This window comes from Rhineura floridana, chromosome 6, assembly GCF_030035675.1.
Source record: "Rhineura floridana isolate rRhiFlo1 chromosome 6, rRhiFlo1.hap2, whole genome shotgun sequence".
In the NCBI taxonomy this organism is placed as follows: domain Eukaryota; kingdom Metazoa; phylum Chordata; class Lepidosauria; order Squamata; family Rhineuridae; genus Rhineura; species Rhineura floridana.
The window spans coordinates 98,742,662-98,758,075 of NC_084485.1; the positions used below are offsets into that span (position 1 = coordinate 98,742,662).

General features: G+C 42.2%; 1 protein-coding gene across 13 annotated transcripts in view; it reads right to left on the reverse strand.

The window, feature by feature from the left end:
- Positions 1-15,414, reverse strand: part of LOC133387765 (FRAS1-related extracellular matrix protein 1-like) — a 197,706-nt gene that overhangs the window by 160,463 nt on the left and 21,829 nt on the right. For all 13 annotated transcript variants that reach the window (XR_009763554.1, XR_009763555.1, XM_061633224.1 and 10 more), the window contains 8 exons: positions 14,814-15,137; positions 14,590-14,698; positions 13,711-13,842; positions 11,721-12,065; positions 10,468-10,610; positions 6,587-6,783; positions 3,168-3,258; positions 550-717 (listed from right to left, as the gene is read on the reverse strand). Coding sequence is in view for 11 of the 13 variants with exons in the window: in XM_061633224.1 (XP_061489208.1) it covers positions 550-717; positions 3,168-3,258; positions 6,587-6,783; positions 10,468-10,610; positions 11,721-12,065; positions 13,711-13,842; positions 14,590-14,698; positions 14,814-15,137 (1,509 nt within the window). In the remaining 2 variants the exon portion in view is untranslated. The remainder of the gene's footprint in view (positions 1-549; positions 718-3,167; positions 3,259-6,586; positions 6,784-10,467; positions 10,611-11,720; positions 12,066-13,710; positions 13,843-14,589; positions 14,699-14,813; positions 15,138-15,414) is intronic.

Below are 15,414 nucleotides of genomic sequence, written 5' to 3' on the forward strand. Positions count from 1 at the left end.
TTTGTTTCCTGACATTTGTCCAAGGAGCTCAGGGGCATGTATTTAGCTTTCTCCCCTCCATTTTGAGCTCACAATAACACTGGGACATGGATTATGCTGAGAAATACTGAATGGCCCAATGAGTTGTGGCTATGTGGGGGTTTGAACCTGGGTCTCTTCAGTCCTAGCCCAACATGATAGCCTGATTAGGTAAGTGTGTATAAGATTGCAATCATAATAGCATAATGCATGAATGGCATTGAAAGCAACATGCCAATATTTTACCAGACTACATTCTCAGATTTATTTAAACTTTTATTATCCAAATGCTTAGATAACCCAACATTTTGGATACTCTCTACTGCATGGGTGGGGAACCTGTGCCTTCCAGATGTTGCTGGACTGCAACTGCCACCATCCCTGACCATTAGCCATGCTGGCTGGGACTGATGGCAACTGGAGAACAGCAACATCAGGAGGGCCACAGGTTCCCCAACCCTGCTTTACAAGCATAAAAATAATTAAGATGGCATCACAGGCTAGCAGTAACTTAGGATTCTTCGTAAATACCTCAGGTGCTTCATCATCCACAGGCATCACTGTGATGTTAAAGAGGAGACCAGTCATCATTCCATCCTGCTGATCACTGACAGAGAATTCAAACTGTATAAACAATGGGTCAGGGCCCATCTCCATCAATGGGGGCATGTATGCTACTTTCATATGCGTTATGGCATGCTGGTAATAAAAAATGGAAATGATTGCATTGCACATGAATCTCATAAATTCTCTACTCTGCATGTTAAGCAAATAATGCAAAATAAGCGGCTACTGAAATCATCTGATTAACTTGGTCTATTAATCACATAACGCTCATGTAGTGTGTAATCTGAGAGGTGATGGCAACTATAGCAGGCTAAACAAGGCAGTATTAAATTATGTTCCATATCAAAATGGTTAGTGCAGCAGTGACCTGATTCCTTCCAGATGTTTTCTGGACTACAGCTCCCATCATCCCTGACCATTGGCCATGCTGGCTGGGGCTGATGGGACCTGGAGTCCAACAACACCTGGCAGGCCATAGGTTTCCTGCCCCTCTCCCCACTTTTAGGGTACCTCTGTGAGGCATGTATTCATATTGCTCTAGAGTTTGCTAATTAGTATTCTTTAATGTTCTCTATAGTGGTGATGAGCAGTGATATAGAGATATATCACTCATATCATTTCATAGCCATTCAGAGTATGAAAGATCGATTTTGGAACTTCTAAATCAAATCTCTCTGAAGTTCAGGCTTAGTTTCTTAGTTTGGCCTCTAGAGCAGCCCCTCCATTGCGGTCCTCTCCTCTTCTTCAGTGCCCACTATTAGGAAAAGGAGGCTGCTGTAGCCTTCAGTTGCATTGCACTTTCCCTCAGTGTCTGGCTCCTCACTACAGTTCTGAAGAATCATTGAATCCAAGATACTTCTACTCAAATACACTCAGCATAAATGTGGGCATCAGAATCTCTGGGATCCTCAAGGGTCTTGAAGCAATAGTTTTTCTGTTGCCTAATGAAAGTCTCAGTAGCACTCTTTCTCATCACTATCATCACTGCCAGAAAGTTTTGGGGAAGAGGAAACAGGGCTGTGGTGGTTAGAAAAGACTCATGAAGAGAGTGGGAAGGCTCCAGGCTTCATTGGATTTTCACTGATGTAAATGTGAGTTTGACAAGGCAAGGAGTTCAGAATAAGTCAGAGAAAATTTTATTAATAATAATAATAATAATAATATTTCTATCCCGCCTGTTCTGAGCTCCTTGCCTTGCTGAATTATCCTGGTGCAGATGTGAATTAAGCTCTAATTAGCTAGGTTTAGGCAGCCCATTTAGAAATTGAGCCCAGGCAGTGTTGCCTGTCACTAGCAATGGTTCCCTCAATTTCACATCAAAGAAAAAATGCCTCCTGTCTAGCATAAGTTACTCTGTTCCTATGTGACAGAATTTAAGTTTGCAACACAAAAAAGGTATCTGATGAGTACAAGACATGATTGTGTGATTGTATGTCAGAGGGCTTAGTGTTGTGGACTTATTAGGAGAGCAGCAAATAACCCTGGAGAAACAGCTATGCAGGATCTACAGAATTCAGGGAAAGGGAAACTTTTTGGTTCCTGGGGCCAGTTCTTCATCTGGACCCACCCCCTCAGGCCAACTCTGAGAGGTGGGTTGGGCAGTACACCTGTCAATCACATGACATCACAATGACATCACATGATTGACAGGTGTCAAAATTCTTTATGCTTGGAAAGGCAGTCCCGTACCCCTCTTTCAAGCTCTGCAATCAAAGGGGAGGCTTGGAAAGCCCACCCCTCACGGATCCCTTCAACTTCCTAAAACGATCAGTGCAGGGTGGGTTTTCCAAAGCAAGCAGACACAGATTTTTTTCCCTTCATTTTTGTGCAACAGAGCAATCCCTGCCACACCTAATACCTGCTTGCACAAGGACTGCTGTGTCAAGCAGCAATGAAGAAACAGGTGCTAGTTTTGTGCTGGATTGCTGGAGTAATCGTTAAAGGGAGGGGGAGACTGGTTTACCTGGCACTTGTTTTAAACAGGCCTCCATGTGAGAACTGTTTTAATGCATTTTGCAGTGCTGCTGGAAGCAGTCTCTCCATCCCTTTAATGATTGCTCTGGTGGTCTTTAAAGGGGGGTAGAAACTGTTTCAAACCGTGGATCACTCTCTCTCTGCATCAGCTGATGTGGGGGCAATCTTGCTTAGCACTGAGTTCAGGTGGGTGAGAGCTTTTTCATGCACGCGAGCTCAGTGCTAAGCAGGATGTCTCTCCCTTCGTGTTGGCTGATGTGAGGAGAGAGTGATCCTGCTTAGTGCTAGGTTCCCACTTTGTGCAGCGCTTCAAAGGCTCCTGACAACCAGCCCCACCCTTATCTGCATGACTTCAGGTGTAGGGCAGGTGGGCGTGGCTTGCCCAAAATGGCCTTGCAGGCCAAATGGAGAAGCCGTGGGCTGGAAGTTCCTCATTCCTATTATAGACGATCAGGAGACCAATGTAGGTTAATGTAGCTACAATCCCTGATCATGTGGATGACAGAGATCAGAAATGCTGGAAAACAAAGACTCTAGTCCACTAAATTCCAAGCAGTCTGAAGACTCTCTAAAGAAGCAGTACAACAATTATTGTTAAGTTCACTTACCTGTGTGAAAGATGACAAAGGAGGAATAGTAGAATTTTTCACATACTTTTTCAGGCTGTCTGTGAAAATAAGCTTTCCTGTATCATAAAGCCTATAGAACAAGAGGGAAGGGAATGATGCTACATGTTTTATTTAAAACAGTAAACATGTTAGTATATTGTCCTAAACATGACATAGAATGCTGCATCATCCTACAATATACTTATTGGGACATGAGTTTTCAAAGGCTAAGACCATTAATTCAGCTATGCTAATTTACCATTCTTGGGCAAGGTGATCGAGCAAGTGGTGGCCAAACAGTTACAGACACACTTGGATGAAGCAGATTATTTGGATCCATTCCAGTCGGGCTTCAGGACTGGACATGGAACTGAAACAGCCTTGGTCGCTCTGGTAGATGATTTAAGGAGGACGTTGGATAGGGGAGAACATGCATTCCTCGTCCTCCTGGATCTCTCAGCGGCTTTCGATACCGTCAACCATGGTATCCTTTTAGATTGCCTGAAGGGAATGGGAATAGGGGGCACTGTTTTACGGTGGTTCCGTTCCTATCTCTCAGACAGGCATCAACGGGTGGCATTGGGGGATGAGGTTTTGGACCCTTGGCCTCTCAATTGTGGTGTGCCACAGGGTTCTATCCTCTCCCCCATGCTATTCAACATCTATGTAAAGCTGCTGGGAGCCATCACCAGGAGATTTGGGCTGCGGTGTCACCAATATGCGGATGACACCCAGCTCTATCTCTCGTTCAAGTCCTCACCAGAGTTGGCTGTGGAGACCACTTCCAAGTGCCTGAAATCAGTAAGTGAATGGATGGGAGTAAATAGGCTGAAGCTAAACCCGGATAAGACTGAGGTGCTGCTCGTGGGAGACAGGAGAAGGTTAGGAGATATAGACCTGGTGCTCAATGGGGTAAAACTACCCCTGAAGGACCAGGTCCACAGCCTCGGGGTCATCCTTGACTCCCAGCTGTCCATGGAGGCTCAGGTATTGGCAGTGAGCCGGGCAGCTTGGTATCAATTACATCTAATACAGAGGCTGCGACCCTACCTTCCTGTCCATCTTCTCCCACGGGTGGTGCATGCCCTGGTCTCCTCTCGCTTAGACTACTGTAATGTGCTCTACGTTGGGTTACCCTTGAAAACGGTCCGGAAATTGCAGCTGGTACAGAACGCGGCGGCACGTTTGATTAAGAACAGCCGTCGCCGTGATCACATCACTCCGGTGTTACAAGATCTACACTGGTTACCAGTTGTCTACCGGGCCCAATTCAAGGTGTTGGTATTAACCTTTAAAGCCCTATACGGTATCGGCCCAGTTTATCTGAAGGAGCGCCTCCAGCTTCAACAAATATGCCACCTGATGAGATCAGCCACTCAAGACCTTCTTTCGGTCCCACCAGTTAAAACAGCCAGGCTGGTGTGGACCAGGGACAGGGCATTTTCGATTGTCGCCCCCACCCTCTGGAACTCTCTGCCTTATGATCTTCGCCATGCCCCCTCTCTGCCAAGTTTTCACCAAGGCTTGAAAACCTGGCTATTCAGGCAGGCCTACAAGATCCCTGGGGTAGTTTAATTTATCTTGCTATAGCTGTGGGTGGTTTTAGATTAATTTTATATTAAGGTTCTCAGTTTATATGTATATTTTATATGATGTATTTTACCCTATGTTGTATGCCGCCTAGAGTGGCCGCAACTGCAGCCAGATAGGCGACATAGAAATAAAATTTTATTATTATTATTATTATATGCGAAGGACTCTGGATGGTTGGTACAAGTATATCACATACATGGGCACAGTAGAGGAAACAAGTTTTACACAGCACATTTAAATAGAAAAATAAATTTCAAGGGATATAATATATGGGCCGATCAGTGTTAAAAATCTATCAACTTCCCAAGCCATCATATAGTTGATAAAGTAAGCTTCACAACTCATAGATGTTTGTGTCATATATGCTATCTTTAAGATAACATAAGACTCCTTGGTCATTTCCACATCAGACTTTCTCCAATATGGGGACTACACGCTCACCCATTTATTCCTCAGAATCCTTGGCTGGTCTATGACCGTAATAAAATTTATACATTCCTCAGAATCCAAACTGTGGTCTTCCCAGGCCACTGTATTCCTTTTTTCTCCCAGAACTTAACCCATTTCTGTTCAGCAGCACTAGTTTGTCATGATTTTTGAAGCTTCTGTCACCATTTTAGTCCAGCTAGCCCTTTCAGGTATGTTAACTGATGTAGTGCTATTGCCCTAGTTGGCTTGAAGGTGTGCCCTGGTGGAATACAGTTTCCATTTGGTGACTACTCCTCCACTATTACCTGACCTAACAAATCACTCCTGAAGTTGAAAGAGTAGCAAGTCCTGCTACAGCTTCAAGCAAAAATGAAGTAACCTTGACAATTGGTTTTGCCAATGTCACTTGCCTCAGACTACAGCCAGACTGGAGAGAGGAAAGGGGGGGAAGTTCATAAATCTCTCTTAAAGACAAATCATTTAGTGCTCGCTCTCTCACTCTCACACACTCTCTCTCACACACATACTCACTCACACACACACACACACACAACTTTTGATGGAAAAAGTGAAGTTGACATTGTTTTTCCTCCATTGGCTTCTTCAGTCAATCTTGCTATGGTTTCAAGGAGAAAAAAAAGGAGGTGAAATTTACTATATTTGTCTTTCTTCCTTTACAGCCCACATGGGGAACCTCAGGCCCAGAGGCCAAATATGGCCTTCCAGACCTCTTGGTTTGGCCCTCAGAACTCGCCCTCAGGCCACACCCTCTATCCCCAGGGCACACCCTTCACTGGCACTGCTTCACACCTGAGTGCTTTTGCCTAGGTGCAATGTCTCCTTGAACTCTCATAAAGCCTCTGGCTTGTCTGAATGGAGGACGGAGAGGATGTGCGAGTGTGTGTACAAGCTAACTACTGTACAGAGATAATATTTACATTCATTGCTCCACCTGCTTTTGCTTCTGGTCCTGCCCACCACTGGCATGTGGCCCTTGGAAAGTTGCCCAGAAGAGAATGCGGTCCTCGGGCTGAAAAAGGTTCCCCACCCCTGCTTTATTGAGCAGCAGCAATGGAACTGAAGCACTTAAAGAAAAAGGGATGGGCACTCAAAGTTCCCCCTGCAGTAGTGCCAGGCAGGAACTCTAGCTACAGGGAAGCCTAATTTTTCCTGGTGGTGGGTGTGTTTTTATTGCAAAAAGGTATCATTAAGGGAAAGAGGAAGTAAAGTTTCCACAGCATAGGTATCCATTCTGAAGAAGGAGACTACATATTTTACAATCAACATTACAGCAAGGAGAGCAACATCTGCATGGTATTAATGCACACACAAATGCTTTCTCATTTTGACACATCTTTTGAGAGTTTTTCCTCACTTGGTGCACATGGACTACGTACCCAGGGGAAGTAGGAGAGAAACATGGCTTTGTAACTGTATACATTAGCTGATTGTCTGGTAATTCAGCATCTGTAAAATGGAGGTGATCCTTTGTGATGTGTGCAATCTCCGTTTCTTTGACCACAAGGTGCCTTATTGTCCCAGGGACTTCTTTTGGCAAATGGTCTTTCACTGGCATAATGTGAATCGTCACAATCTATAAGAGAATTGCAAAAGCAATTTATGTAGTTATTTTATTTCATTTATTTATTACATTTATATACCACACATCCAACTTGGTTCTCTGGTCAGTTTACAAAGACAATAAAATACAATTTACAAATAAAACCCTTAAAACAAACAAACAAACATTACAAAGCAGAAGGCTCAGTCAAAACAACAAAAATCAGCACAAAATGTAATTTTTAAAAAACCTGCATGAACCAACATAAAACACAGCAAGGAGAGCTTAATGCAATAGTCTGAAAATGAAAGGCCTGGGAGAACAAGGATATATGCCCCCAAAAATAGCATTTACTGCTTGAGGACATCTTGAACCACATTATGAACCATGAGGAATATATAAGTGAAATATCATGCTCTCAAATAGTCTTATTTTTGTAGGCTTTCCAGTGTGAAGTATAACCAAATAGTCTTTAGTCTTTAGTTGTAATTCTCAATTATTTTGATTTGTAATTCAGGAAGCCAATGGTGTTGCTGCAATCAGCAATATGACAAGAGGAAAAAAGGTTATGAATCATAACATTTCTTTGAATTAAGGTGTTTCACATAGAAATGCTCTTCTCTGCAACCTTCACTTACGGTACAAGCACTGTGAGAGATTATGACAAATCTGATCCTAAGAACACAGACACATACCTGGTATTGTAAAGGGGCAGGCAACACCTTTGTTCAAATCATCTACTAGGATAGCATCAGAGGTAGGAGCTGGGGAGTACCTGGCAAACTGCTGTGTTCAGAGCCAGGCATGCCAGGGCCCTTGGGCACCAGCCTGCCCTGGGCCCCAACACCTGCACAGACGCCCCACCTACCTTTCCCTTGAAGTGAATGCTGCCTGCACTGTGCGCGCATGCCTGCCATCAACCAAGATGGCAGCAGGGGCATCAGCCCCTTAGGGAAACCTCAGCCACCATCTTGGTTGATGGCAGGCATGTGTCTGCAGCGTAGCCAGCATTTACTTCAAGGGAAAGGTAGGTGGGGCATGCAGGCAGGTGTTGTGGGCCTGCGCGGTAGTAGGAGGGGTGCCTGGGAGTTCCCTCACTGCCATCTGCAGTAGGGTCAGGAGCCGATGCTGCCATGGATCACGGAAAGGAGCAGTACCCACCCACCCTAAGGAGGGGCCCTTCAGAGGCCCCAGGAGCCCTCATCCAGGGCTCAACCTAGCTACCCTCTGGCACCAGCTCTGGCTGCGTTACACAGATGGTATCTGGATTAAACAGAGGCAACAAGAGGAACTGTGGGACCTCTGCAGCCAGGCACATTGCCACAGTCCTGGAGCTTTTGGAGATGGCAAAGAGAAAAAGAGACAATTCCTGCAACTTTCCCTGCAGGGAAATGGCTGAATGGAAGAAATGGCATATGTCTAAAAAGGAAGGGACTCACTGATAGAGATGTAAAGATCCAAAGTTGCATGCATGTTTCAAGTTGGACCTTTTAATTTGTCCTGGAACCCTAGACTTTTGCCCAATACTAGGAATGGAGAAGGAATCCATTTTAAATGGATTTCTACACAGAATTTAGTGGTTCTGAGCTGACAGAGCTTTGCTTACACTGGACTGTCTCTTATATTGAGTGCCTACTTCTGTCTGAGCCCCTCATGCATTGCCAAATTTTTCTTTAAAGAAAAAGCCTGACTATAATTTTGCAAAATTGTATGAAAAATCCGTATGTTATAGGTATATTATGTATAAAAGAGTGAAGCCTCATGCTGCATTATATTGCTACAGCATAATTATACAGCCACAAAACTGCCTGTATACTATAGCCAACATGGGTTTTTCACATTCCGCAATGTTAAATTGAAAATACCACCCATGCCATTCTGATGCTTCTCATAAACTCATTTCAAAACAAAACCTTACAAAACTTATAGTCCTGAACTCAGAAATGCTTGCTTAACAAACCTCTAAATTTTCATGACGATACACAAAACAGTCAGAGAGAATAGAGAGTTCAAAGTCTAAAAAGAGAGAAAAAAACCCAGAGCCGTTTTGGACTTTTTTCTGTCAGTGGTCTCATAATTTGTTGAAATTAATAAAAGATCAGTCATGTTCACAGAGTACCAGTAATCCTATTACTGGCCTTGCCCCATACACTGACCTTCATCTACTGCAGTTTAAAAGTTTAAAAAATGTATGGCTGATTTTTGATTAATTTATGAAATTTAACATTGGAGTCAATGATAAGCACAGGCATGCTCGGTAAGAACCAACTGTTGTCAGTGTTCTAAAAGCCAGACTCACAGCTTGGCTAATCAGGTGGCCACACCCATGCCAGACACTGATTCCACTTTAAATAGTCATGGCTTCCCCCAAAGAATCCTGGGAAGTGTAGTTTGTGAAGGATGCTGAGAGTTTATAGGAGACTTATATTCCCCTGACAGAGCTCCAGTGGCTAGAGTGGTTTAACAGTCAGCCCCTCTTCTGTGACTGTAGCTCTGTGAGGGGAACAGGGCGTCTCCTAGTAACTCTCAGCACCCTTCACAAACTACACTTCCCAGGATTCTTTGGGGGAAGCTTTGACTGTCTAAAGTGAAATAAAGGTCTGGTGTGGATGTGACCAGTGACAGCTTTGGTTTAAATTACATGTGCTGCCGTATGTGTAAGACTACAAGTACTGCTGTAGAATTAAAAGGGGGGGAACCCTGAAAAACAATGATGCTGTTCACAGTGTTTTCCTTTTGGAAAGGAAAGGGCATTTCCCTCTGCCCACTGCCTACCCACCCCTCCCTCAACCTGCTCCTCCCCTCCCCTTCACCTTCCCTACCCCTACCCTTTCTCCTTTTCTCTCCCCCTTCCCCCTCCTCCCCACTCCCTGCCCCTCCCCCATGTCAGTTTCACCTACCCTACGTATGATTGTACAGGAGTAAATCCCATTGAACTAAAAAAGCAAGCAAAATTATCAAACCTGCCCTCCACTCCTCCTCCCTCCTATCACCTCCCTCTTGCCCCTTCCTTGGTAGTGGATTGGACTGTGAAAGACCAACCGTTTGCATTTTGACAAATTTGTAGGGCAGTGCAATATCTCAGAGAGGAGGTCAAGTCTCCTGCTCCCCTGGTGCATTCACTATAGCTGCCCAATTTCCTTGCTTTTTAAACTTTGATAGAAATATCTGTTGGCTATAGGTACGTTCTTAAACTGCAAGGGTTTTTTGCTTATTAGTGAATTTATATGCATTCTCGTATGTATCTGTTTATGAACTAGTTACTTTAGGAAACCTGAAGTGTATGTGCATATTATGAATTACTTATTATTATGAGTTGTATTTATTTAACTGCTTCACTTTTTTGAATTGTATGGATATTATTTTATGTATTTACATTACATTGTTTATGTTACTATGTTATAAGCCACTCTCTGACCTTTTGATGAAGGGCAGTATATAAATGACTTAAATAAATAAATAAAATAATTAACTAATGTGCATACAATATTATATGTATAATAATTTGTGTAATATGCAAAAATTGTTCATACCTTTTACTGGAACTGGGGTGGGGTGGGGATCTCACTTCATATCAAGATTAAGAAGCAAAATGGGGGGGTAATCCACACAGATTAACTCAGCATTGAGATTTTCAAAGAATTTAATCCCTACTCTTTCCTCTAGGATTCTCCACTTCTGCAACTTGGTTTTTCAAAAGAAATAGTCAAAATTTACCTGAAGATCTGAAAGGTTCGGTGGTTCCTGACTGTCAGCTAAGGTAAATTCAAATGAGTCTTGAAAAATTTCCCCTCCAAAATGACGATAGCAGATCAGCCCATGAAAGAGATCTCTTTGGTAGAAGCTAAACACAGGGATACCTTGAGAATCCAACAAACACAAAAACTGATTTCAGAAGATACAGTGTTTCATTTTTCTCCTTTACATAAGGTGTGTCATACTTGAATCAGATCATTGGCCCTTATAGCCTAATACCCCTCCTAATCTGAATAGCAGCAACTCTTCCATGTACATAGCAGAATATCTGAGAGCAGGTTATCTCTTTTAAAAAAACAAATAACCTTTTGAATATAAACAATATGATGTAGCTTCTCCTTCCATTACCTTCTAATCTCACCCTAGAAATATTGCATGATAATTCTATTTCTATTTTACAATTGCATCTGATCGTTCATAAACAAACAGCTGTCTGGCTTAATATGTTACTAGCCAATGTGTTAATTAAAATAATAATAATAATAATAAAATTTCTAGGCCGCCTATCTGGCCGAATTAACGGCCACTCTAGGCGGCGTACATAGACTAAAATATAACATAGAGTAAAATATAACATATAATACAAAACAAAACCCCAGTAGTCTATAGACATCCCGAGCAGCAGGTTCACGCACACATACACACACACGGTCTCTGGCCCCTTCAGCAGTTGCTGCTTTTGTGGCTGGAGAAAGACAGGGCCCCGCCCTTCCAGGCCAGGTGGAAATCAGCCAGAAATGCAGGGAGCAGGTCTTGCAGAAACTCACACAGGTAGATGGTCATCTTCCTTTGAATTGACTCCGTTATTCTACCTCAGGGGTAGGGAACCGTTTTTCTGACTGAGGGCCACTTTCTCTTATGGGTGACCTTCCAGGGACCTCACGCCAGTGGTAGTGCGGCCAGAGGCAAATGTTGGAAGACCAATGGATATTATCTCCCTACAATAGCATACGTTCCAGCCACTCAAGAGACAAAGGATTCTACAACCCCCCATACACATCTCTTCATCCTCCATCCATGCAAGCAATAAGCCTTATCACCCAAGTACACATTCAGCCAGGCAAAAGAAGCACTCAAGGAAAGCACAGAGCAGGAGCAGTAAGGGGCATGTCCTTGGGAGAGGGTGTGGCCTAAGCAGGGTCTCGAGGGATGAAAAGAGAAACTTGGCCAGCCACATTTGGTCCCAAGGCTGAGGCTTCCCATCCTAGCTCTACCTGGTCCATCTGGGAAGTGTTGCTTGATAAGTTCTCCAGCACTAGGTGGTTTGGATATTTTGTAGAGGATATAATCATCGCTCGAATCAAAATCTGTAGCCATAAGCAAATGGCTTCCAATAAGGACCGTGTTCCCCTCTTCCAGCTCAAATACAAGATTGTTCACTAGGAATGGTGGGCTGTCATCTTTAGGAAGAATGTTAATAGGAAATCTGTGTCTAGCACTGTGCTTTCCATCAAAAATTCGGAAAACTATGTCATCCTTGGTTGCATCACTGTCATCGTGATGGTAACGAACAACTCCATCCCTGAGATCTTTAACTCCAAACCTGAAGCCTTTGTTCCCTACACAAGACCATAGAAGAAAAACAACATTTCCTTTTTACATGTTGGTTATCATGCCATGGAGTAGCAAGAATGCATCCACCTACCCCTAGTTCTCGTTTCTCTCTTCCTATCTTTCCCTGCAGCCTGGCTCAATTAATTAATTGGGTACAAAGAATTTGATACTAATGCACATTTGGCCAATGCATGAAAGCCTGGTATCATGACATCTTTAAACAGGAAAAGTGAATGGAGGGGATAGCATCATTTTAGTATGGATATATTACTTGGCATAACATTAATACAATATTAGGTTGAAAAAGTAATGCGAGAATTGGATTTTACCACCTGCTGAATCCAGATCACATTTATTTATATGCATATTATAATTTTGTATGTAAGCTATAGCAAAGAGTTGTGAATTTAACTGACTTCATTTTTTAGGTTTAGATTAGATTTTAATTTAGATACTGCTTTCCCACATAAAACCATGCTCAAAGCAACTCAGAATGCACACAGACAGCAATAATACAATTCAATGAAAACCATGGCTAACAAATATTTTAATTATACATTATTTCATTTCTAAACAAAACATCAACAAATCTAAATCAGGGTAGCCAATGTGGTGTCCTCTTAACTCTAGCTCCCATCAGCCTCAGGCAGCATGGCCAACATCTGGAGGGCACCATATTGTTACCCCCAATCTAACGCTTGGACCATCAAGGTTGGCCTTGATGGTTGTGTTGAAAAAGCTGTAGTGTCAACTTGATTTTAATGCACTTACACAGTAGTTGACACAATAAGCTTGGGCATTATAGATTGTTATACTTCTGCTTGGTTTGCTCTGCTGTTCAATTTGTTTTTCTTTTCTTTCCTTCTTTACTTACTACTACAAACTATCACAAAATTCTCATGACACTTTTGTTTTTTCCCCGTCTCCTTCCTCCCTTATTGGGCCAATTCCTTCTCCCTGCAAACTCCACCAAAAACAAAGCACTCCAGATGACCTATTTATTGAGTATTCATCCTGATTTGCTTACACAAAGCTTACACAGAAGTTAGATCATATCCAGCCTTTAGTGAGCATTTGTTCGGATTTGTCTCTGGGGTGTTTATATGTCAATTATTAATTCATTCCACATTTTTCAATGCATTTCCCTGTCACTTTCCTAACTGCAAAAAGTATGTTTCTTTTTTAAAGTGAATTTATTGTGCAAGGATAGAAGAGCACTTTAATCCACTTTAATTGTGCAAACCTAAATTTCCTGGTGTGTGCTTGAATGCCTCCCTTAAAATACTGACAGTATTTTCCTTCATCGCAAATGAAGGAAATAAATTAATAACTGAATTGTACATTATCACAGACAAAAATATTACCTTCTCTCCTTGTTATTTAGGCAAGTTTCACTTCAGCAAGGTTTCTAACAGTATCATGGCTAAACAGCATAAACTTTATGATGTTAAATTTGTTTCCCTCCACATCTAGAAGAAGCATGCACTTTCTCCCACAATACGAACCATCTATTTTGCTTCATGCAAAGGCATCACTAGGAGTTGAATAGCTCTAATTTTTATTTTGTAATCTTGTTACTGAGAAAAACAGCCATACAAGAAATTTTAATTTTGAGATTCCCCAAATTTTAGACAATATAAAGCAACATACCTCGGATTGTGAGCCAGCCATGATTTAAGCCTTCCACCACAAGCAGCTGAACAGCATTAAGGTTATCGTTATCTACAATCTGAAGAGACTTCCAGGTAATTGCACGAGACTGTCCTTCCAGCAAGTCAAGCCCTATATAAACAGGTATTTTAAGCAATGAAGTCATATGGGTCTGAATGAGCTCATGGAGCAATTTAGCATTCAAGGCACTATGAGTTTTGCCTTCCATGTAAGCAACTGAACTAGGTGAAAAAGTAATGCAATTGTGGGGAAATAAATACAAAGCTTTATTTGTCTGATAATCAAGAATATAGCCAAACCATTCAGAAAATTTAACTGGTTTGATACCTTGGAGCACAGGGTGAGACAAAAGAGAAACAGAATTCTAACCAGGGGTGCTTCCAGACTGAGGCTTAATTTGCAAGGATGTCATTTAGATATTGCAAATAGTTCAACTGGCAACAGTATTGGGGGTTCTTTTTGCATATCTGATCTTCCCTGGAAAGAGCAAATCCAGATGAAATGGGAAAAAAATATGGGCTGGCAGTTTGATGCCAATGACGTTGTGTGGATGCTACAAAAAACTTGCATACATGAGGAGCACCAATCCCACAATAAACACCCATCTGGAAGCACCGATAGTAGCATGAATTTGTCATATCTGGATAAGAGTTATTGTTGTATTCCTACCATTATAAATACAAAGCACATTTTATATGGATAATAAATCCCCCGATTTGCCCAGTTGCCACTTCAGAATGCTTTTCTCTTAGAATTCACATCATGCTATGCCTACATGATCACAAATCCACCATGCTGAAGATGAATGCATTGTAAACCCACATCTGTGAATAACATCCTACAGGGAATTCTCCTTACCCATGTTCCATGCAACTCTAGGAGCATTTGTTACTGTACTTCGAATTGAAAAATGGACCATGATAGGGACACTGTTCATGAAGAGGCCATCAATTGCTTGAAACTCAACCTGGGGGAAGCGGAAAGATTAATTCAGTCCTTTTGTGACTGTTGAGCAGCAGGGACAGACTAGCTTGTGAGCACCAGGGGTGGGGTGGGAAGAGCACTCATATCCCATCTCTCACCTCATAGTTCTGTCTCTCAGAATGAGAGACATTAGATGGCTGGAAAGCAACTTTTGTGTCATACAAATCCTGCCAAGTGAAAGATGTAATGGCCTTAGAGTGGTCTTCCAGGTGGGTAAGATATCCCTGAGGAGGAGGTTTAGTAATGTTGAACACCAATCTTTCCCTTTGGGTTTCTTCATCTTCAGCATCCAAAGTCACTGTTGTGAGAGGAGTAAGAATGAATTCATCTATCTCCAAGATGAACATGGACATGAATGCAGCTTGAGGTTGTCGGTTTGGAATAGCTCCCTTTATCCTTACAGGAATCCATACATTTTCTGCCTACAAACAAGGAAACCAAATGTCTCTTCATAGTCACTACAGAAGGGGGGCATTCATATATTATTTTTAATCACAGTTCAAGGCACTGTTCTTTAGGTTCTTTGGATAGTATTACAAAAAATAAAACTATTGAAAACAACTGTTAGTTATTTTTGCCCGGACTATTGTCAAGAATTAGATTCAAAAGCCTCATATTCAGAGGAGAAGATAATAAATCAGGTCTGTTTTATAACATTTGGAGCAAGTGCGAAAGTATATATTATCTAGTACCTCGTAG